Source organism: Barbatula barbatula (genome assembly GCF_947034865.1).
Source record: "Barbatula barbatula genome assembly, chromosome: 7".
Taxonomy (NCBI): Eukaryota; Metazoa; Chordata; class Actinopteri; order Cypriniformes; family Nemacheilidae; genus Barbatula; species Barbatula barbatula.
In genome coordinates this window covers 9,106,963-9,131,793 of record NC_136770.1, presented here as the reverse complement: position 1 = coordinate 9,131,793, position 24,831 = coordinate 9,106,963, and the positions used below count along the sequence as shown (strand labels likewise).

General features: G+C 40.8%; 1 protein-coding gene across 2 annotated transcripts in view; it reads right to left on the bottom strand.

The window, feature by feature from the left end:
- slco2a1 (solute carrier organic anion transporter family, member 2A1) overlaps window positions 1–24,831 on the bottom strand; it is a 75,534-nt gene that overhangs the window by 28,812 nt on the left and 21,891 nt on the right. The window contains exons 2-5 of one of the 2 annotated variants that reach the window (XM_079460311.1): window positions 17,283–17,420; window positions 16,856–17,018; window positions 550–768; window positions 369–467 (exon numbers count right to left, since the gene is read on the bottom strand). In XM_079460311.1, coding sequence (XP_079316437.1) covers window positions 369–467; window positions 550–768; window positions 16,856–17,018; window positions 17,283–17,420 — 619 coding nt within the window. The remainder of the gene's footprint in view (window positions 1–368; window positions 468–549; window positions 769–16,855; window positions 17,019–17,282; window positions 17,421–24,831) is intronic. The other variant, XM_079460312.1, reaches the window with a different exon arrangement.

Here is a 24,831-nt window from a genome sequence, read left to right as displayed (position 1 = left end):
TTTCAAAACTTTAAAGTGAACAGCGAAGGTTTATTTTATCATTTAATCCTATATAAACTGTATAATGTATCAAGTTGTTCAGGAGTTATGGGCTATTTTTATATAAATTGCTATACTCATGAACATGTTGTTTGCCTGGTGAAGGTCTTTTAGGTTAAAACTTTGTGTATATTTTAATAAACATATTTGGGAGCAGCAGTGGCAGTGTGCCAATTTTATTTTTATTATTACTGTCACAAATTTGATAATTTCCATGATAACTGATGTTTATGTAGCAGTTTAGCATAGCGTAAAACAGACCATATTTACTTATAAATTACTACTATAAAAGTAATAATTTGTTGTTGTGCTTTCAAACATAAACAAACCTGCATCAGCTCGGTTCACATCCACATAAATTCTCAGAACCACAGAGCCCAGGAGATATCCAAAAGATGGGCCAAACACTGACACAGCAAAGAGAATAGCTGCACCATACAAAACAGAGACATGAATAATTTTCCATTCATTCCATTGGTATTTTAAAAATATTCAAAAAGTTGGACTTACCAATATAAAGAGGAGAATTCCCAGGCCCAGCAAAGTCATCTATGTAAGATATTCCAAAAGGTTGGATTGGAACAGAGCCGATTCCAAACAGCAGTTGGGCTAAAGCCATTAACCCCCAAAATGTACTAGCGTCTGCAAGCTTCTGTGAATCTTCCTGACCACAAGCTTCGGCTGCCGTTGCATTAGTTTGCAAGTAGCACATGTCCTGTCTGCTTGCTGCTAAATAAAAAAACAGACATACCAGCCTGAGAACTTCACCTAACCATTACCAGTGCACTAAAGCTGTCTCATTTTCAAGTAACAGCTTTCATAAATATCAGATTTTTTGCTGCATTTACCATGAATGGTCTTTGCTCTTACAAAAAAAATTCTTGGTTTTGGAATTTTATAAACGGGGACAAATTATAGACAAGGCCAGTTCGGCCAGTGACTTAGGCTACAGCAGTGTGCTTCCCTAAGAAATTCAGAACCAGCGTATCTGGCACTGTAAAGTACATGATATGTTGGCATCCATTGCCCTTTGGGTTTCACTTTTTCAAAAAGATATGTTTAGAGTGCAGCACTTACCCAAGAATAAATCAGTAATTTTGGATTTAAAGTGGAATTTTTGACAATTGCATATGGTAAGCTTTTAAATTCTCCACCTTGGGAAATGTCATCAAATTTAGTGAACAAATTTAAGCATACCCCTGTTCACTTTTAGCTCACATTATGTTTTTAATAAAAAACCTTGCTTATTTTAAACAATCTTTTTAACTTAGAGTTGAAAAGTTGTATTTGAAGATACAAAAAAATATATTTTTTAAATTAATGTAATTTCTTCACTGGATGTTTTTACAGTAAGATGTAGAGAACAGTTAAAAACTAAACATTTTTTACAGTAAGATGTAGAGAACAGTAAAAACACAAAACATTTAACTGGGTTTTCATAGGCTTGTGTCTTGTCTGAACTTATTTATATTTTTTGGACAGACCTGACATATTTGAGATATGGTTTCTGATGGCTCCCTCTTTGAACAGATAACATGCCTCTTTCATCTTTGGGCAAAAAGTAGTTCCATCTCGATTTCATCATCTTGATGTATAAATCATTTATTTATTATTTTACAAAAGATTAGCTAAAAGTGAAAACCATCTATGATTATTTAAGTCTGTTTATTGAGTATTTACATTTATTCATTTGGCAGACGCTTTTATCCAAAGCTACTTACAAGTAGTTTTTTACAGTGTGACATTACTGCAGAGCAATCAGGGGTAAGGTGCCTTGCTCAAGGGCACTTAAGTCATGACCTGCTGACACTGAGATTAGAACCGGCAACCTTCTGATCACAAGCCCAAAACTCTAACCACCAGCCCACAGCTTCCGTCCTCCCCTTTTTTTCCTGCTGGTCTCGTGTCTCGAGAATGAAATTATGGATCTGATCAACTGGTCTCTCAACGCTATTGACACGATCTTCTCGACGAGAAGCTTGGGTTCGGGGGAACCTGTCTGCCCTGACGGAACGTTCGCAGCTGGCTACACGATGGACGCCTGGGAGAGATGGCGGATCGTGAGTCTGGCTCCTCTTTCCGTGGAGGACATTGAAGATATCTACCTATTCGGAACCATGATAACAGTTATTATGCTGATTGGATTAGGCTGTGCCCTTAGTTATCGAGAAATTAAGAAAACTGTAACAGCTCTCAAAAGTCTCACAAAGCTGCCCGTTATGATGGAAGTTGTGGGAAGAGCGGTGGGCTCTGGAAATGAGAGTAATAACCACAGTATGGATTCTATCACGGAGAAGCTCGCGACTTTGCAAAGGAAAATTACTGTTGTTGGAGGCCAAATGGATAAAATGGACAAAGAGAGTAGCCGTGGAAATGGAATGCGGTTGCTCGCCCCAAGACTAAACAATCAATCTTATCTTTTTCGACTCCCCCGTATCAGCCTTGGCCAAGGCAACCCTGAGTGGAGCAGTACGGAGAGACGCTCTTGCGTCCCTCCCCCATTCTGCTGAAACACCTGCACAGACTATCACACACACACAAACATAGGCCGCACTCGAGGGCGGTCTCCCATCCCCAGATCCATCACCTCCGTCGCTTTGACCCGCCAGCCTGACAATCGGGTCTGTATACGGCGCCACCATGGCAGCAGGATCAGATGGCTGCTTGTCGGAACTGGATTACTTATTCAACCCTGAGTGGAGCAGTACGGAGAGACGCTCTTGCGTCCCTCCCCCATTCTGCTGAAACACCTGCACAGACTATCACACACACACAAACATAGGCCGCACTCGAGGGCGGTCTCCCATCCCCAGATCCATCACCTCCGTCGCTTTGACCCGCCAGCCTGACAATCGGGTCTGTATACGGCGCCACCATGGCAGCAGGATCAGATGGCTGCTTGTCGGAACTGGATTACTTATCCCTGTTGCAAGTCTTGTCTTTGGTGTATTGTGTACATGTTTTTCTCCTCACCTTCCCCATGTTATGCTTTATCTTCTTCTAAAAATACATTTCGTTGCACTGTACTTGTATGTGTGTAATGACAATAAATTTAATCCAATCCAAAAATATTGAGACAAGTTCCCTTGACCTTTCTGTTGTTACATTTGGCCTGTCTGCTTTGCTCTTTTTCAGAATGCTTCTGTGCAATCTCTGCTGCTTCGTGAAGATAGGACATCAACGACTTGAGGTAAGTACTGTGATTGACAACTATAGGATCATAAAACACCTGTCTGAACATGATGTCAACCAGGAGTCTTGGCACATGACCAAAAATGAGCTGAAATGGGGCATAACCTGTTGTCTCATGAATTGTTGCGTTGTACATGAATGTCATGGTCTATATTTGTTCTGGCCACTTGTGTTTCTCTTTCAGGGGCAATGCATAGAGCATGTTTCCTAAGGTTCGGTTAAATTTCTCCGTGCCTCCGTTACCCATAGGTTGGTAAGCAGTGTGAGACTAGGCGACACCTGACAGTCTTAACAATTCATCTAAGAGAGTGCAAAATCGGCTCCTTGATCATTGTGAATAGGACTTGGAAAGCCATAAACACAGAACACACGATCCCACAACATCTTATCAATTTGTTTTGCTGTCTGATTTGTACAGGGAAACGCGTGGGCCATATTTGTGAAATGGTCAGTTATGACGAGCACATCTATAGAGCGCTTCTTCACATCTTTAGCAGTCCAGAAATCTAGATGGACTAACTCCATGGGCATGGAAGTCTTGATGCTTTCAAGCAGAGCCAGGGCAGATGTATCTATGACATTGTCTGATGTACTCGCACACATCCCGTCCCATTCCTGGCCAGACAAAACGTTGACGGGTCAGATGAACTGTCCATGCTTGCCCCTGATGACCTGCAAGATTGTTTGCTCCATTAAGGAACTGTTCCTTAAGGCTGGAAGGTAAGACCAACTGATGCCTTTTCTGCTTGCTGAAGGGGTCTCGCGTGACTCTATACAGTATCTCTTCTTGGATCTTGAGCTTGTCCCATTGTTTGCAAAGAGCTAGGGCTTTGAAACTCATTTTGGCTTTCTCTCGCATTGAAGGTATGCGCTTTAGGTTCACAGAGTAAAGCACTTTCGAAATGCTTGGATCAGCCTCTTGACTTTCCTCAATTTCACTTGCAGTGATTACAGGGAGAACATCAAAGCCAGCTGGAACAAGATCTTGAAAGGACTGGACTTGTTGCACAGCTCTTGTCTGGGATGTTTCTTCCCATTGTAAATGCAGGCTTAAACAAGCTTAAACTTAAGGTCTGTCTGAAAGTATGGCAGAATGAGACGGGAGGTTCAGAGCACCTTGACGGAAGACGTTTAGAACTCCATCTCCGTTGACTCCTTCAGCTTCAGCCAACAAATCATGGTAGCGTTCAGTCATCAGCCAGTTGCTTACAGTCGTAAAGAAGGGATCTCTGTTCAAGGCGTGAGCAACTAGATTATTCCTTCCTGATATGGGCCTCAGCTCAAAAGTGTAAGCTGGGAGCTGGAATACTCAACACTGTTTACAAGCATCGAGTATGGCCTTGGTCATGACATAAGGGGGCGGATTGTTGTCAGTCCATATGGTGAATGAATGACCCTTCAACCAGTGGCTGAGCTTTTGCACACACTCCACTTGAGTGCCAAAAACTTGAGCTTGTGAACTGGATAGTTCCTCTGTGAGCTGCTTAGAGTCTTGCTTGCCTGGGCCTGGGACAGTTCAGCTCCCAATCCATCAAGGGATGCGTCAACGGCCAATATCAATGGATGAGTGAAATCGGGGTGTGCTAATACCACACTGTGTAACAAGCTCTCATTGAGACTGCTTAGAGCCTTATCACACTCCAGTGTCCAATCTGTGGGCTGGAGCTTTCTGTAAGTTCCCACTTTGGCATCTCCCTTAGCATCTCTCTTCTTCCTCTGCCCAGCTTTTAAGGCAAACAGCGGTTTTGCTATAGATAAACAGCCTGGGATAAAAAGTTGGTAGTAGAAAATCATAAGAAATACATCCATCGTATTCCATGAATTGGATCCACTTGGACAATCTTGAGATCACTTCATTTTTGGAAAGATTCCACAGAGACTCTATAATGTGGCCCAGAAACTTAACAGAGGCCAGAAGTAGGGACATTTCATGGGGCTCAACTTGAGATTGTACTGCCTCAGGCGGCTGAAAACAACTTCCAATCTTTCTATCGCTTCCTGTTCATTAGGAGGAAAAATTAGCAAGTAGTCCAGATAGAACAATAAGCTACTAAAATTCAGTGCTTCAGACTGCATGGGGGAATGTCTGACAGTTGACTGGTACCCAACCCTTGCCTCTGTACACTTGTGTTCCCATCATCTTTATGATATGTTAATATGGTTTTTCTTACTTGTTGGGCAATCTGCGCTATTAAACCCTGCCAATTTGGATAATTTATGTCTGGGATAGCTAATGGCTAAGTGTCAGCTGCAGGGCTGAAACCATGGTCAACTACCCGTGTAGAACATAACAAAGGTGTGCATTATTTGCTTTTAAATTAGGAGTAGAAAGTTTCACTAAGAAACTGTCCCCTTCCAAGGCCTAACCCAGTTAATGTCTCGTATCGATCGATTTCATCTCCCTTTTGACTGAATGCCATGTTCATATTGACACATGCAAATATCCCATATTACAATATAAATTATATTAAGGTTTATTTATCCTAGTGATAATTGGAATCAACTGAGCACACACTGGAACGCATATCTCACAGAGGAGATCGGGAGCTTAAGAGGACGAGTAGCAGGACTATTGACGAGAGAGGACCGGGCCCGGACATATTTTAAGTTTGTGTTTATGGTTTTGTGGCCTGCAGTTTACCGTGAGGTGGCTGCTGGGGCCTGTACCATGAAGCTGGTTTAGGTGGCTAGGCAGCTATGTTTCAGTTTAGTTTGTACCAACCCTGGGTTCTAGGTACCATGAAAGTAGCTCGGCTTTATTCGGTGTTCGTCGCCATGGTATCTTACGCTGCACGGCTAACCTCCGGGGCAGGCTATGTTCTGGATTCGAGATCTCAGACTGAAGTTTGACCAATCAGCTGTCAAGTCAAGTCAAGTCAGCTTTATTTATATAGCGCTTTTTACAATTTTCATTGTTACAAAGCAGCTGTACAAGAAAAAATGACTAAGTAAAACATAAAAGGTTATGGAATTCAAAACACAGGTCAAATATCAGACACACAATAAATTCCTATATGCAGTGTTAATTAAATAAGACTACCAAATTCTAGCTGCCCCCCCGGCTAGGCAAAACAGTATGCAAACGGTGGCGAGGAACCCAAAACTCCATTGGAGGAGAAAAAAACCTCGGAGGGAAACCAGGCCTAACCAGGGGATTCCAGTTCCCCTCTGGCAAAAACTGCAGCCTCTGCACAAGCTCAACAGTGCGTGCACAACAAGGCAAAATAAAAAAGTTAGATTTAAAATTATCATTAATAATCTAATAGTGGCTGAAGTTTTGTAGGGACGTCACTTCCTTCGTCCAGCATTTGTCAGGTCTAGGAATGGATTGCGCCCTGCCCGCTCCGCTCTTGTAACCTTGGAACAATGAGACAAGACTGGCTGAGAGTAGAGTACTGTTCTGCACTCTTTGATGAAACAAATGCATCAGTTGTTATTGGAAGTGTCCCTGGTTCCGGTTGATCTAACTAGTGCAGCCTAGATCTTTGAAATACATATATTATGATAATGTAGTGTATGCAAGATTAAAAAGATGCGTCTTTAGTCTAGATTTAAACTGACAGAGTGTGTCCGCCTCCCGGACAGTGCAGGGAAGACTGTTCCAAAGTTTAGGAACTGCACTTTAGATCTGCCGCCTGCACTTGATTTTGAAATTCTAGGTATTACCAACTGACCTGACGCCTGAGAGCATAGTGCACGTGATGGACTATAATACGTAAGAAGTTCTCTCAAGTAGTGAGGAGCTAAACCATGCAAGGCTTTATAGGTAATAAGCAAGATTTTAAAATTTATGTGATGCTTTATAGGTAACCAGTGCAAGGTTGACAGAACCGGGCTAATATGCTCATACTTTTTTGTACGTGTAAGAACTCGAGCTGCCGCATTTTGGACCAGTTGGAGTTTTTGTAATAGGCCTGCAGGGCAACCACCTAATAGTGCATTACAGTAATCTAGTCTTGATGTCATAAAGGCATGTATAAGCTTCTCCGCATCTGATGATGACAGCATATGACGTAATTAAGATATATTTTTAAGATGGAAAAACGCAATCTTACAGGTGTTGGCGACCTGGTTCTCAAATGACAGAGTACTATCGAATATAAAGCCAAGATTCTTAGCTGAAGATGAGGGTTTTATGGAACATCCATCAATAGTTAAGCAGTATTCTTGGTTGTTACGTAGGGCGGTTTTCGGTCCGATAAGTAGCACTTCAGTTTTGTCCGAGTTCAGTAATAAAAAATTGCTACTCATCCACTTTTTTATATCGACTATCCATTCCACTATTCGATGGAATTGCTGTGTTTCGTGAGGCTTCGAGGAAATATAAAGTTGCGTATCATCAGCATAGCAGTGAAAGCTTATTCCGTGTCGCTTTATTATATCTCCTAGGGGTAACATGTATAATGCGAAGAGCATAGGCCATAGTACTGAGCCCTGTGGTACACCGTACTGGACTTGCGATTTGCGTGATACCTCATTGTTTATTTTTACATATTGGAAACGGTCGCATAAATAAGATCTAAGCCATTTCAAAGCTATTTCCTTAATACCGACATCATTTTCAAGTCTATGTAGGAGCATGCTGTGGTCAATGGTGTCGAATGCAGCACTAAGATCTAGCAGCACCAATAAGGAGATACAACCTCGGTCAGACGCCATAAGCAGATCATTTGTAACTCTAATCAGAGCAGTCTCTGTACTGTGATGTGCTCTAAATCCAGACTGGAAATCTTCATTAATCTCATTCCTTTGGAGGAAGGAACATATTTGAGTTGAGACTACTTTTTCCAGAACTTTAGATAAGAAAGGTAGATTCGAAATAGGTCTATAGTTAACTAGTTCTCCAGGGTCCAGATGGGGTTTTTTGACAAGGGGCCTTATAACAGCCACCTTATATGCTTTAGGCATATGTCCTAATGTCAGAGATGAGTTAATAATGCTAAGTAGAGGATCTATAATTTCTGGGAGCATCTCTTTCAGAAGATTTGTAGGTATAGGGTCTAGCATGCATGCAGTTGATTTAGATGATCTAATGATTTTCGATAGTTCATCGTGATCTATAGTAGAAAATAAACATAATTTCTCTTTAGGGGTGCTGTAGTTAGTCATATGTTCAGCGGGTTTAGCATCTGGTTGCATAGTTATAATTTTCTCTCGAATATCTTGGATTTTATTTGTGAAATAGTTCATAAAATCATCACTGCTATGCTGGTATACAGCATCAGAAGTCGCTGACGATTTATTTTTGGTTAATTTAGCCACTGTATCAAATAAAAACCTCGGGTTATTTTGGTTTTCTTCTATTAATGATGAAATGTAGGCGGATCGAGACGTTTTTAGGGCTTTCCTGTATTTTTTAATACTATCCTTCCAGGCAGTACGAAATACCTCTAATTTAGTCTTCTTAAAGTTGCGCTCCATTTTTCGTGCCGCTTTCTTTAGAGCCTGAGTGTGTTCATTTTTCCACAGTGTCGGTCTGTCATTTTTAATCTTCTTTAAGTGCAGAGGAGCAACTATGTCTAGCGTTTCCGAGAAGGTGGCATTAATATTTTCAATGGTAAAGTCAAGATCTTCAACGTTATTACTCATGCTAGAGATTTGAGACAATTCAGGCAAATTATCAAGAAACGCACCTTTTGTAGTCGAAGTTATTGTTCTACAATATTTGTAACTTGGAGTTTGATTTGCCACCATTGGGTATTGAAGCAAGCATGATACCAGATAATGATCTGGGATGAACATCGACCACGTTTATACCGTAAGACAAAATTAAATCTAAAGTATGATTACGAAGGTGAGTAGGTCCTGACACATGTTGACTAACGCCCATGGAGTTAAGAGTGTCTTTAAAAGCCATTCCTAAAGCATCTGTATCATTATCTACATGAATGTTAAAGTCCCCAGCAACAAGGACTCTGTCTGCAGACAGTACTAGTTCTGATAAGAACCCACCAAATTCTTTAATAAAATCTGTGTGGTGCTCTGGAGGCCTATATACAATAGCCAAAGTGAATTTTAAAGATGTTTTGTCCTTAGTATTAGGTATCGTGTGTATAATAGTAATCTTGGGGGACAGACTCATTTAACGCAATATAATCATCTGGCTTTAGCCATGTTTCTGTCAGACAGAGCATGTCTATTTTACGATCTGTTATCATATCATTAACAAAAAGTGCTTTATTAGAGAGAGATCTTATATTTAGCAATCCGAGTCGTAACAGTTGATTATCTGTATTATGTTCATGTTTAGTTAGTTTAACGTTAACTAAATTACCTTTGAGAGGTTTACGCTTTATTTTATGTTTACTAATCCGGGGGACAGACACAGTCTCTATTTTATGATGTTTGTGAGAAAGTATTATCGCATGTTGTGTATTATGTGTGTTCTGCAACGTGAGACGGCAAGCAGACCGTTGGTTAAGCCATTCAGTCTGCTCCCTGACCTGGGCCCCAGTGAGCAAAGCAACATATAGGTGACGTAACTGACTCACAGTGCGTGTTAGATTGGCTAGTTATTTTTTATACTGTTTAATAAAATAAAAATACTAATATAAAAATATATAAATATATATTACAAATATAAAATCTAATATTGTTTACTATATAGGTAAAATCTGATTTTACAGATTTGCTGGCTTTCCCTTACACTCACATGAAATTCAATTTACTTACTTATATTCCACTTTTATTGTATCACATGTATTTGCATTGCATTTTTTACATTCTTGTCTGTGGTGCAGAACATCTAGGAACACTTTCAGTTTCACTGTATTAGGACATTTTTCTTTGTCCACTAAACTAAACTAAACTAAACTAAACAGCTACAGTAAGACACAGACAAACCCATACATTGACAGGTAACATCACATATCTTTTATCGCTATTTAAATCCTTTTTTTAATCTACATTAGCACTGTTATGCATGTTATTGTGGCACATACATACTTTTCTGTGTATTATTTTGATTATTGATAAAGACGGTTTTATTATTTTAAGGGAGTTGCAGTATCAAACTTTTTTTATTTTACTGTGCTGGAAAATTTCCTTGTCCTGAACCGTAGTTTATATTAAGGCTTCAATGAAATGACTGACCCTGGTTAATGGCGCAAAGACTAGTCTATTAAAGGTAGCGGCTTATGCATTCTGTTGTAAAAGCAGGCCGTTTTATTAAGTGTAATTCTTATATTTTCTTCCGCTTCTCTGTGTTGCAGAACACACCGCTATTTTATAATTCTGAGCTCCGTTGTCTTTCTGCAAAAAAATAAACTCGTTTTTTTTCTGCAGAGCATCATATCAGACTAAAAGGAGACCAATATGCAACCAGTCCGCGTTGTTTTTGGGGCAACTTGTTTGACATGCACCATCAGTACACGGTGCATGTTTCATTGATTTTAAACACGTAAGATGCCAGAGTTTACAATGCAGAAGCGGTGTGGTGTCATTTGCCTGTCAAATTAGCCGTTTACAGCTTTAACAAATTTGTACAGAAGTTCAGAAATATATGACAATGAACTTTATTTGCACGCAACTCCTCTCATGTGTACTTGGAAGGGAAATGATGAAGCAGATGTAAGGTTCACTTTCTTGCTTCTGCTGCCTGAATGGATGTTTATTGTCCGCACGCAGGTTAAAATTGCAATATGCGGGAGCTTCAATGAACATTTGTTCTAATATTTCTGTACCCATGCCTTACATAAAAAAAGTTGCCCGCAAGGACACGGACCCCTTGTAGTTCCACCGAGGACCCCGCGGATCCTGTTTGCCCTACAGCACTACAGTAAATATGTGTACTATATAGTCGTTTAACTTGCGCATTAACGCAATCAGCAGTGTTTCTGAAACACTTCTCTCTTGCGTAGACAGCAGAAACATATCACTCCATGGCTGAAATTTATTTTTGTGTTCATATTGTGGAAATCGCTTTATCCATTTATAATGCGATTGGTTTTGCCATGCTGACGTCACTCGTTCATGTGCATGCGCAACTAATCTTAGCTTTAGGATCAAAGCTTGAGTTGACCAAGAAACTCCATGAGCTGCTTCATGGTACCAACAAAGCTTGATCACGTTGTTTTGGTTTTGTCAACACAAAAAAAAATCCAATTACCCTGAGTTTGTTCAGCTACATTCATGGTACAGGCCCCTGGTCTTTTACTTCCGTGTTTGTTTATTTAATTAAAGTTTGTTAAATGTTCGCCGGTTGCCGCCTCCTTCCTTCCTTTTATGGAACTTTGTTACAAATATTTTCCCCATATCAGGTGAATTTTATCACTTTTAAAGAGAGCTCATAAACCGCTTACCTCTCCCAAGCGCTGATAGCGCTAACTGAAGAGGAGCGCCAAAACAATGGAGAGTGTCAAAATACAAGTCCCCAAAAATAGTGATAACAAAAGATCTTGCAAATTACACAAAATAAACAGAAATCAATGCCTTTTTAGCACACATACACTTAAATACATACATTAAATACAAAATAATTTTAAATTGTGTGTATTTCCTGAGTCATCCAATGTGAATATGTATGTTCGACTACAGCGCACCTGTAATAATACATTTACATTTAGTCATTTAGCAGACGCTTTTATCGAAAAGATTCAGGGAGCAATAAGATATTAAATATTGAACTTAACATATTAAACTTAAACTTCATTTTATATTATAATTAATTATTATAATGTCACTTGGCCCTTGATGTGTGCTTTATTTGTTAAAATTAATGTACTATGCAATATAAATAAAGTCAATAACGTTAATAGAAATTTCCTCTAACATAGAAACATATAGAAAACGGAAGTGCAGAACATCAAACAGGAAGTCACTTGCACTTGTACTTTCTTTCATATTAGTGTATTTTATTCATAGCATATATTGTGACTTATCACTGCTGTTGCTAAACTTATCCTGATATCTCAATAACCATCTCCTGGTTATTTACTTGAAGATCTTAAACCAAAACACTCAGCACCGTTAGCATAGCACAAGCGTGCTAGCGGGCTTTCTGTTTACACTGCTAAATATCATCTTGCCTTCTAGTTTTCTTGTGTGCTAACGGTTTCTCTCTTAAGCGTGTATACTAAGAACCACCGAGCAGCCTTGGTAAATTGGAATTACTCTTCAAACCCGGTGAGTTATGGCTTCTTCTCTTATTATTGTCACTTGCACCTCATGTCAAATGTTTAGCTCAGACTTCTCTAAATGCAGGGAAATAGCTAGGCTGACAGAGAAGATCTCAGAATTAGAGTCTCGCATCCAATCTTTATCTGAGGATAGTAAGAATGTAAGGAGCTTAGAAAACACTTTGGATGCGAGCAATATTAGGGCGCACAGTTCTGTTCCGGTTGAACAACCCCCGCAGCTGGGAAGCGGTGTAGTCGCAGGTCAAAACACCACTCAACCGTTCCGACGGTTTGCCCCGCTCAGTGACGCACCGACTGAGAAACCTGCTGAAAGTGCCCTAGTTATAGGTGATTCTATTGTTCGGAACGTTAACATAGAGGCACCAGCCACCATAGTCAAATGTTTACCAGGAGCCAGAGCGCCTGACATAGGGTCAAATTTAAATGTGCTGGCTAAGGCTAATCGTAAATTTAGTAAGATTGTTATTCACGTCGGCACAAATGATGTTCGACTGCTTCAATAGGAGATCGCAAAAGATAATATTAAAGGGTTTGTGAGCTCGCAAGCACGATGTCAGACACTGAAATATTCTCTGGCCCCCTCCCCGCTTATCGTGGTGATGAGATACATAGCAGATTATCATATCTAAATGGCTGGTTGTCTGAGGGCAGTGGCGCAAAAAGTGGGTATGAATATGTTAAATGCAATATATGACACAATGGTGTATCGCTACAAATCTTGGCGTGTTTCATCAAGGCCACATTCAGCCTGTTAAGTTTTTCTTTTATCTAACGAAAATGTATAAAAAAATATGAAAAATTCAACGTGTCATTCGATTTACATTAACAGATTTCTGTTAATTTGATGGAGCAAGCTGAGTACGTTTATAACAAATGTATCATATTTCACAATTTTTCCTGTCCACCATATTAGATTATTACATACTTTTTCAAAACTTGGTACATGGCATTTTGAGACACTCCTGATAAAAAGTTATAAAAACATAATCAAACGGTTCTCGTACACAAGGTCAACTAATTTTAGAGCAAGCATTCCAAGGGTCATATGGCTGTATCTTCGCGATACTTTTATGATTTGACACAGAACTTTTTACAAGTCATCAGTACAACATCTTGTATCCCTCACATTAATTTGACATAAGCACCACGTAGTGGTGAAAAGTTATAAGCAATTACATGGTGCTTCAAGTACATTTACCTAGGATTTTTTATCTGATTTTCAAAACATCCTGGTCAGACATGACCGACACAGCATCCGTCTGCCATATTGAATTTAATTCAAAACATAATTTTTCCCGTCCTTCAAAGTTTGTCCGATTTGCACGAAATTTGGTATACGGCTTGTAAAAACCCGTAGGCCCAATCGGTTGAGGTGCCGGAGCACATGGTCCCTATGCATATACAACAGATCCCGCGAGTGAGCCAAGATAGGTCAGTCAGCAAGATGGTTGAGGATAAGCACGCCCTTCTCCCAGGGGGGGGAGCGAGTGCAGCCTCCACGACCTTCGTAATGGCATGAGGAGACAGGGCCAGACTGAAGGGCAGGAGCTTGTACTGGTATGCTCGACTCTCAAGGGAAAACCAAAGAAACGGTCTGTGTCACGGGAGAATCGAGACATGAAGTACGCGTCCTTCGGGTCAATAACCACAAACCAATCCTGGTGTCGGACGGACTCTATGAGGACTCCTGCATGATCTTTGGGTTGGTCTTACCCTCGTGGAGCTCTTTTAGTGCCTTGGCCTGATGGACCTGCAGGATGGCCGCAGCATGAAGAGCTGAGGCAGCTTGTCCAGCAGCGTTGTAGGACTTCGACACCAGTGATGCCGAAACCCCACATGCCAAAACCCTCGAGACCTCCAGGTGGCCGCCGTCTGCGGGCACAGGTGCACCGCGACTGCACGTTCAGCCTGGGGGACTTCGACATAGCCTCTAGCTGCCCCACCATTGAGGGAAGAGAGGGCGACAGAGTCAGCTTGACGGGAGCGAGCCGAAAAGGGGGCGCTCTAGGTCTTGCTGATCTCCTCATGCACCTCGGGGAAAAAAGGTACAGGGGGCGTGCGCGGCTTGGAGCCATGCTAGGACCCGATGTACCAATTATCCAGCCGCGAGCGCTGGGGCGTGGGCGGTGCGGTGCACTGCAGCCCGATGCTCGCGGCGGCCCGATAGAGCATGGCCGACATCTCGACATCTCCCTTTTCCTGAACTCTATCTACAGGAGGAGACGGCTCGAAGGAATCGTCAGGGTTGGATGCCAGAAGGTCGCCCTCCGATGCTGCGAAGGACATCTCATCGTCGTCACGCATCGAGCCCGATTGCGTGACGGAGGAGTAAGGCGGTGTGGTACCGTCTCCCTGGGAACGGTCAGACGAGCGAGACAGGGCGTGAACGATCCCTGAGCCATCGGCTGACGGATTTACGCTCACGGAAATCCCCATGCCACCCAAGCTGCTCGCCGCCGCTGACGGCAGGGCCGTGGCCACCGCGGTCACAGAGCAGACGAGGTGCGGGCAGGATGACTCCACGAAGGCTGCCTCAGCGTGTTGGACCCCCAAACACCTGACGCAGGCATCGTGTCCGTCCCCCTCCTCAATGAGGGAACTGCAACCACGAGAGCAGCGGGACATGCCACGCTGAAGAAATTTGCTCTTTTAAGAAATAAGCTCTTTTAGTAAACACCTCTGGAATTGCTGAAACGCAGGGGGGATGATCGCTTGGAAGGGACAATCCGCTGCACCACGTCAAGAATTCAGCTCTGTCATTCCTTTGATGCAAAGGCTCCGAAGAACAAAAGGTGAATGAATGAGCATGCCAGCTCCCCTTTTATACCCGGATATCCGGGGGCGGAGCCCGGCATGCAAATTTAATTCTCCAATTTCATTGGCCTTTTCAAAACAGTCAGAGATGATTGGTTCTCAAGGGCGAATCCCATCTGTCGGCTTCGACACAACGTCGAGAGCCATTCGCCTGTTTTAGGTAAGAGATAATGAAGTGAAATCATGATAATTAGACTTAAGATAGTTAGTCGATTCAAAATGGAAAGCCAAATTTGGCAATAATGTAGGTTGTCTTATAATAAGTAAAATAATTAATTAATAAAAAGGAGCAGGAAATCAGTCACAATTAGGTCTAGTGGAGCCCCCCATGGGTTTAAAATCCGCCCAGTTCTGTCATCCTGGCGCTGGGCCTGTTCTGGGTTGACAGAGATATTTACTAAGGGAGTCTCAAATTAGTCTCAGATATGTCTTGTTCAGCTTGAATGTTTTTTCACACAGCACAGGTTGTGTAACCAATATGGTGTACTCTGGTTTGGGAACTCGTGAGCATCCTGGCTCCCTTTACATTAGGTCACTGATGACTTTCCGGTGATGTGACTGCTTTCATGCTTTGTGATACTTTACAGCTGGTTGACTTACATATGAGAAACACTTTGGCCGAGTTTCACAGACAAGGCTTACGGCTAGTCCCAGACTAAAATAAATGTGTGACCTGTCTTAACACAATATAACTTGCCCAGAAATATCTCAAAATATATCAGTGCCATTGTTTTGTTTCAAGATGCACACCAGTAATGTAGTCAGGTATTTTTATAAAGGCGACATAAATATCTTAATTTAACTAAGGCATAGTCGTGGTTTAAGATATGCTGTGTCTGTGAAACCAGGTCTTTAGTTATTCTGTTACCTATCCATGCACATGTGTTAGATTATTAAATTCAACTGTTAAATTGATTGTGTTCCCTTGTCTGTCTATATATGTTTATTTATGTCTTTTCAAAAGTTAAATCGCATTTTATTAGGTTTGTTGAGTTGGCGATTTCAGTATGATGGGTACAAAAATGATCACATAACTTTCTGTAAAGGAACATAGGAAGCATCAATGCTCCCTGGTTGTTGCGGTGCAATGCGGGATTTTTTTGGAGAAAAAAAGTTTCAGCACTGGAAGAATTTTGTGAATGGCACAGGACTTAAAATGGCTACCATGATCAGTGCACTGACTACTGAACAAGAGAGCTGAGTGACACACTCTATGTAAACATAACCACATTCAGGAGCACTCTACTGACAACTGTGTTCAGATTTATCAAATATATTAATACATTCTGTGGAAATTAATTATGTAGACAGTATCAATGGACGCTTGCGCCTGACTTCCGATTTATGCTTGGCTAGTGTCTAATAATATAACTACTTATATTTTGTTTAATTAATGTCAATATATTTTTATATTGTTATTTAATTGTATAATAATTGTACTTAATAAACAATTTGTTGAATTTTGTTGTATGTTCATCTTAATAAATAAGCAATTGACATTAACATTTAGGCATTTGGCAGACGCTTTTATCCAAGGCGACTTACATTGTATTATCCTATACATTTTACATAGGTATCTGCAATCCCCTGGGATTCTGCCGATACACGACTGCCACACAAACTTAGTTTACAAACATAATCTCAGCTCACTGCATGAATAAATAAATTCTTACCATGCAGGACAGAGTCAAAAGTATAGGGCTCCAACAGGAAGTGAGGTAGCGCTAGAATCATAGCACTAATGGACATCAGCAGGCCACCCAGTCCAATGAAACGAGGTCGATGCACCCGACTACCCATGTAACTGACAAATACTATAAGCACTGTGTTCCCTACCTGTAATGAGCAAAACAAGAAAAAGCCAAGAATTGTTTTAAAGGGGTGCTTTAAAGGATGTTTTTGACAATCTTTGTTTTTTGAAACAGATTAAACTCAGATTAAACAAAATAATGTCTGTAGATAAAAAATCTTAACATCAGTTAAAAGAAATGCATTTTCTGGTTTAATGCTTATGAAATGGTACTTGAGCCTTACTGATAGGGCTTTGGGAAAACATAAGACATATTGAATATGGCTGGGATTCATGAGGGGTTTTAATACCTCGTGGAGGGACGAGATGGTTCCTGAGGAGAGGCTATCCAGGCCAAAGCGTCTCTCAATTGTGGTGATGGTGCTCTTTATGTAAGAGCTATACATAAGCTGTGTGAGCTGAAGCAGGCCATGACACAACACAAAGATCTGCATGAAGAATAAAAAGGTTTCTGATCACAGTGTCCTAATCTATGTGATTTAAATGAGTGTATTCCTCAATATGTGTCACCTGAGAGTAAAAACACATCTTTGGAACAGCAAGTTCAAAGACTAAAATAAATTATTCTTGCTGCTCATGCCATAACATTTCCTATAGATCAGAGGTCCCTGCTCAAATCTCCACAGAGATTGAAATATGGGACTTCTGCATCTCACCACAGGAGATAGCCACACTGATTTTACAATATGTATGAGGTCACTTTGTAATGCGTCAGAGAGAGGTAAAAAAGGTAAAAAGCAACACATTTGAATCCAAATTACATCAACTAATTTAACTTTCCCCTTTTTGAACTGTTAAACGTTGTCATGGTCCCTCATTTTCAAATGTGTTATTGAAACATCAAACAAAGACAAAGTAGAAAGTCGAAGCTGTGGCCACTCTGCTTTTAATTGCCTAGTGACAATTTACATTTTGAAATCCTGAAGGCATTTTCCTCAAAACCTAAATATAATTTTTTCCTTATACGACATTCATTTAAATTAAACTACTAACGTATGATCCAACCGCAGTATAATGATAAGAAACAGCAGCAAAAGCAACGTTGTGTGAGAGAGAGAATGGTGGCTTTTTTGTGCCCAAGACGTCATGAGCAAAAGTAGACCAGAGACATGAAGCAATCTGATGGGGCATGTAGAGATTTGGGACCTCATTTATAAAAGATTTATGATAAAAAAAGGTCCGGTGGAATTTTGCAAACACACACTCTACAATTAAATGCGTGCAAATGCCTACCGGAACTTTCACATTTATAAACACTTGATATGGAAAAGTACATGTCAGGGTCTGAGCAGACAGACACACTTTTGTTTGTCCATGTGCAGCATATTTTTGGAAATAAAATTGCTTCGTTCACACTATAGGTGTCAAAGGGAGATAGAACCTTCTTATTCATAAAATCCCTTTCTGTTTAGAAAATCGCTTAATAGGATTAGGGGTTATAATCCCACTATTTGTGCACAGTTTAATTGCCCAATAGGGCATTTCCCATGCCTTATGCAGGACATGAGGAGCAGTCAAGACTATGTATAGAGGAAAGGAGGTCAGAGGTTTCACTGGGATCGTTGGGTGGACATTCTTTGTGTTTGGGAGATATATGATTATAGAAATACACTCACTGGCCACTTTATTAGGTACACCATACCGGGTTGGTCCCCTTTTGCCTTCAGAACTGCCTTAATCCTTCGTGGCATAGATTCAACAAGGTACTGGAAACATTCCTCAGAGATTTTGGTCCATATTGACATGATAGCATCACGCAGTTGTTGCAGATTTGTCGGCTGCACATCCATGATGCGCATCTCCCGTTCCACCACAACCCAAAGATGCTCTATTGGATTGAGATCTGGTGACTGTGGAGGCCATTTGAGTACAGTGAACTCATTATCATGTTCAAGAAACCAGTCTGAGATGATTAACGCATTATGACATGGGGCGTTATCCTGCTGGAAGTAGACATCAGAAGATGGGTATACTGTGGTCATAAAGGGATGGACATGGTCAGCAACAATACTCAGGTAGGCTGTGGCGTTGACACGATGCTTAATTGGTAGTAATGGGCCCAAAGTGTGCCAAGAAAATATCTCCCACACCATTACACCACCACCAGCCTGAACCGTTGATACAAGGCAGGATGGATCCATGCTTTCATGTTGTTGACGCCAAATTCTGACCCTAACATACGAATGTCGCAGCAGAAATCGAGACTCATCAGACCAGGCAACGTCTTACCAATCTTCAATTGTCTAATTTTGGTGAGCCTGTGCGAATTGTAGCCTCAGTTTCCTGTTCTTAGCTGTTAGAAGTGGCACCGGGTGTGGTCTTCTGCTGCTGTAGCCCATCCACCTCAAGGTTTTATGTGTTGTGCGTTCAGAGATGCTCTTCTGCATACCTCGGTTGTAACGAGTGGTTATTTCAGTTACTGTTAACCACGGCCAGTGGCTTCAAATTTCCACACCACTGGCCAGTGCTTGACTTTTCTCCCTTGGACCTATCCTCTGAAGCTCACATCCTGTGTCAATTAGCTCATCCAGATTAGTGGTGGTAGCCTCAACAACACTTGCTTTGCTGGTAGCTCAGTGGCAACACACCTCAACACAATCATAGGTGGCAACACGTTGGCTAAGGCTGTTCTAGCCCCACTGGCACCAATTATGCATGCTTAGTTCCCCCTGTCTCGTATGGCATAACATTACAACACATTACCAAAACCTCAACGCAACCATACTATTGGCTATTCTAGCCCCGCTAGCACCGTTATGCTCAGTGCCCCGGTTCCTTATTGTTTAACATTACAACACCATTTTATTACGTGGTAAGCCCATATTATGTCCTTCCGTTGGGCCTCTCCTCTGATGCCCACTTCCTTAATTATGTCTGCAGAATGATATCATTTTTATAAATAACTGGAAGAATTTTGAGGGCAGACCTGACCTGTTGAAAAGTGAAGGTCCCAACCCCTCCTGTGCTGGAGCTTTTCTTCTGTCTAGAAATATGGCACATAGTCTTATTGCTAAAACAGGACTCACTGGGGCCCAGGTCAGGAAGCAGACAGAATGGCATAACCAACGGTCTGCTTGCAGTCTCACGTCGCATAACACACAGAAATGTATTTCTCAATGGCCTCCCTTTCCGGAGCAGAAAGTGAGAATAACCTGCCCTTACAGTAGGTAGAGACATATCTGACAATAACTATCACACAGTCATAGGAATGGTTAGGAGGTAGAGAAGCAGCCTGAGACTTACTGAACACTCCCTTCAGGTCTAGGTACTCGCTGTGCATGTTTGACAGGTACACATGTTCATCCTGCAACACAGTACAAGACACTGAAAAACAAGCAGACAACAAACACGAGGCATGAAAAATTTGCTCCAAAACTAATTTATATTGGGGTTGTTGTGTGTCAACCGGGGTGATCCCAAAACCACAGGAACCTCAGGAGAGTCAATTACAAAAAGAAATAGCCTCAGTGTGTTAGCCGGACTTAACAAGACTCACCGACTTCGTGATATGGGTAACAGGTGGGAGGGACTGACCGCAAAGAGCTTTGACAGAGAGAGGAGTGTTGAGCCGAATCACCGGAACTCCTAACCATTGTGCAATCCTACGGTCCACAAAATTACACTCAGCTCCAGAGTCAATCAAAGCTTTGCAGGTAAGTGTAAAGTGGCCCACCCGTAATAGCATCTTCTAAAACCGGGTGTAACCTCATTCCTACCAACGGGCCATGGCTTTTAGCGGACACCGCGCCACGATATGCCCTGCCTCTCCAGAAGAGGAGACCAGACTCCGTAGAGCTCGTTGGTAACGGTGTTGTAACCTAGCATCCACTTTAATTGCCCAGTCAATCAATTCGTCAAGGGCTGTGGGTCCAAGGTATATATTTAATCGAGAATACAATCGGCCAATCCATGTTTGAATGTGTCCCACAGCGCTTCGCTATTCCATTTGCAATCTGCAGCCAGGGTGTGAAAATCTATAGCGTAGTCAGCCACCGACCGATGACCTTGGCGTAGCTCTGACAATTCCCAAGGCCCCCTGCTGCCCGATATCGCCCAATCAAAAACCCTTTTACAATCCTCCAAGAATGACTGAAATGTCCAACAACAGCTGTGTTTCTGCTCCCATACCACTGTTCCCCAGAGAGCAGCTCGCCCTGATAGCCGTGTGATAGACAGCACCCCGGTTGCAGAGGACATGCTAATGAGACAATTTTACATTCTACTGCTTGCTGCGGCTGGGTAGTCTCCGGGTTACTGAGTGCTGTTAACCTTGTGCCTGGTTGGGCTTCGTCTGGGGCTCTTATAACCTATGGGCTGTGGTGCTTGTCCCACCTCTGGGCTTCTCCAGACGGATTTGCCCTACCTATTGTGAAGTAATGGTCAATGCGAGGCTCAAAGCATTCTTAGGCACTGATGGATTTTAAGACCTTTCTCTGATGTAACCTTTGTACAGGTGCAAATGCTTCTCCGTGTTTTCTGTCCTGTTCTTTAAACTTCTACTGTACTGATCTCCTGGTTCTTTGTCATTTCCATTCTTCGCTCTGTTGCCATCTGATCCATCCATGAATCTTTTTGCCATGGAAAATACTGTAGTTTGAGCTGCTCTCCTTGACAAGTTTATCAATAACACAGTCAACCCTGAGGTTTCTTTTGTTTTGTTTCCTCATATATTTCCTACTGTCACTGAGAAGCCGGACCACACAACAATCAAAAGCTGATCCTGATTGCTCCTCTTGTGTGCATTCAAAGTACTGATTGGCTCGCAGATAGAACCTGTTTGTTTTCTATTAAAAAGTCCCAAAATGTACACAATTAAAAAAAGGAAACAAGGCATATTGTAAATATATCACAGAAGAAGAATGTGTGAATTTTGACCAAAATGTCAGATAGAACCTTATAATTCTAAGGCGACGATATGTTCTAGGAATCACACATACAAAATGAAGAAATACTTATAAAATCAAATTTAGGATAGTTTTTAGGACAGTTCAGAGTCATTATTTTACAAAGGAGGCCCCTGGACTGGGTTTCCTACACAAAACATGCATTTATATTCTCTGGTCCCTACCAGCTCTGACCAATACAAGGCAAAGTACTTTGCATTCCATCATCTTCCAAAACAGCTATTTCTCCCATATAGGGTCGGCTTTATGGTTCGTTAGCAGAAATAATCGATGCGTTTAGCAAAGTCCCAACAATTTCTTTCTCTTTTTTAATTTTAATGACCGACATATTTTAACAGACTGAAGGCAAGCGTCCTCAAATAAAGGCTTTTGTTGGATATCTGAATGGCAGCTCAGTGATTCTTTGTGCCCCCTTTTGCAAATTCAGCCTCATACTACTTGGATGAGATAATTTTTCAAATAGCAGTGTGGCAAATTATTTTGTTTTCTTTATTAATGGATGAAGCTAACATTACAAAAAATCGAACATGAAAGTCAAAGCTCAATTATTGTCCCTGAGGGGAAAGCATCAGGCATACTATAAACACAAAACACTAATAACTAACACTATTTCTCACAAAAGTGTAAGTCGCTAATTCTCCACACTGTTTTTGCAAAACTGGCAAGCCTTTGGTTAGAACCTTTGCTGGGAACCTTGTTTTGTATTAAAACAATTTACAAATATTGTTTGGAATTTCAAAGGAAAAATAATCCTGCCATATGTAGGAGAATATTTTTCAAACGTTTTTCATGCAGTCATTTCACCAAATGTTGCGCTGGCAAATCTGTTTAATGCCTTTGGAAAATTAGAAAGCAGAAATAACAGCTTTAATCTGTTATGTCTAAAAGTACTCAGTAAATTATACATATTGTTGAAAAACAATTGCCAAATTTTATAAAAAACTTTACTCTTATTTCTTACCCAATAAGTAAATTATTAGGGTATAGAATTATTTACTTCAGGTAATCTAATAGGGATAGCAGTGTCAGATTTCCACTTCATTGCAATGCATTTCTTGGCAATCATTAATAAAGTTTCTGTGAGTTTTATGTTGTGCGTTTCCCGAAGGTTAGAATTGGTATAATTACCCAGTAAACATATTTTAGGATCGTGTACTCGGAAAATGTACTCCACAAATATCAGAGATAGCATTTCAAACTTTTTGCCAGAATATTTTAACTAAGGGGCAGGTCCAATTGGTATGTAGAAATGTCCCTTTCCCCACTCAACGTCGAAAACACAGGGGTGATAACTTCTTGTTAAATTTAAGTAGCTTCGTGGGTGTAATATAGAGTTGGTGAAGGAAATTAAACTGGATCTTTCTATATCTCTTATTCAATTATGTTGTGACGCCATCCTTACATAGTTCACTCCACAATTCTTCATCTATACTTGTGCCCAAGTCGCTTTCCCATCTGATTTTAGATTTGTCCAATTCAGGTATGGGTTTGTTTCTCACAAGGGAGTCATAAATTCTGGAAGTCATCTGACTCGAATAGATAGTTCGCTCCAACTTTGTTAAGCAGGGTAATATTAGCTGGGTATTAACTGTTAAAATCTCGCATTTGTAGATATCCCAAAAACTCCTTATTGTCTAAATATATTACCCTTTAAGTTGCTCAAACGACATTAATATCTCACCTCAAAACAAAAAGTTTGGCAGCTTTAGACCCCCCTCATTATAGTCTAAGATCAGGTTGTCGAGTTTTATTCTAGGCATTTTACCCCGCCATATGAAACGTTGGACCAAACCATTAAGGGAGGAAAAAAACAGGTGGAATATGGATGGGAGGAGACTGAAACAGATATAGGAATTTAGGCAAAATGTTTATCTTTATAACATTAATCCTTCCCAATAGTGGAAGAGGCAGGCCTATCCAATGGGCAAAATCATTCTCCACTTTTTCCAGCATTTTAAGATCATTGAGCTTATATAGGTTTTCCAAGTTTTTCAATCGACATGAATGCCTAGGTAGCTTGTCACAGACCGTTTCATATTTAAATTTGGATAAAAGCAATATTTCGCTTTTATCTAAATTAATCTTGTACCCAGAGAAATGGCTGTATGTATTTAATAATTCCTGTTAATGCAAAAGAGAATATTTTGGGTTAGTTAGAAATAGGAGGATATCATCTGCGAACAGTGAAATGTTGTGCGTTTCAGATCCTATGTTGAAGCCTTTGATACCGGAGCAAGTTCTTATGACTTTCGCTAAAGGTTTAATTGCTAATGCAAAGAGAGCTGGACTAAGTGGACAGCCCTGTCTGCATCTCCTGGATAAATAAAATGGCATTGAAACAACCACATTGGTGAAAATTTTAGCATGGGGAGATTTATAAAGTGAAAGAATCAACTCGATACATTTAGCACTAAATCAAAATTTTCCAACTATATGACAGATTAAAAACTAGTTGATATGGAGGCAGATCAATCCTAGAGATAGAGACTCGAGAGAAAATTAGTTTACATAGATAGATGGTCATCATAATTTGTTGCATATATGTTTAAAAATGTCCACTCTCCTGAATATATAAAACATTGTACTAGTACATATCTTCATAATGGGTCCAGTATCAGATTTGACATTCTGAATGAGAGAGTTTTGTTAAGCAGTATAGCGGTTCCTCTTGATTTTGAACTGAATGAGGATGCAAAAACTCCCTCTTTAGTTTCTGATGTACATGAGCTGTTAAGTGCATCTCTTGTAAGAAAACGATATCAGTCTTCTGTTTCTTAAGATATGTATACCCTCTTTTTTATTGGGCTATATGGAACATTTACATAAAATGTTACAAACAAAAATGTTAATTAAGTCAGTGATTAGAATCGAATACAATCCTGTATTTCCCCTTAACACAACCCAAAATATCCCAACCCAACCCAACACATAAGGA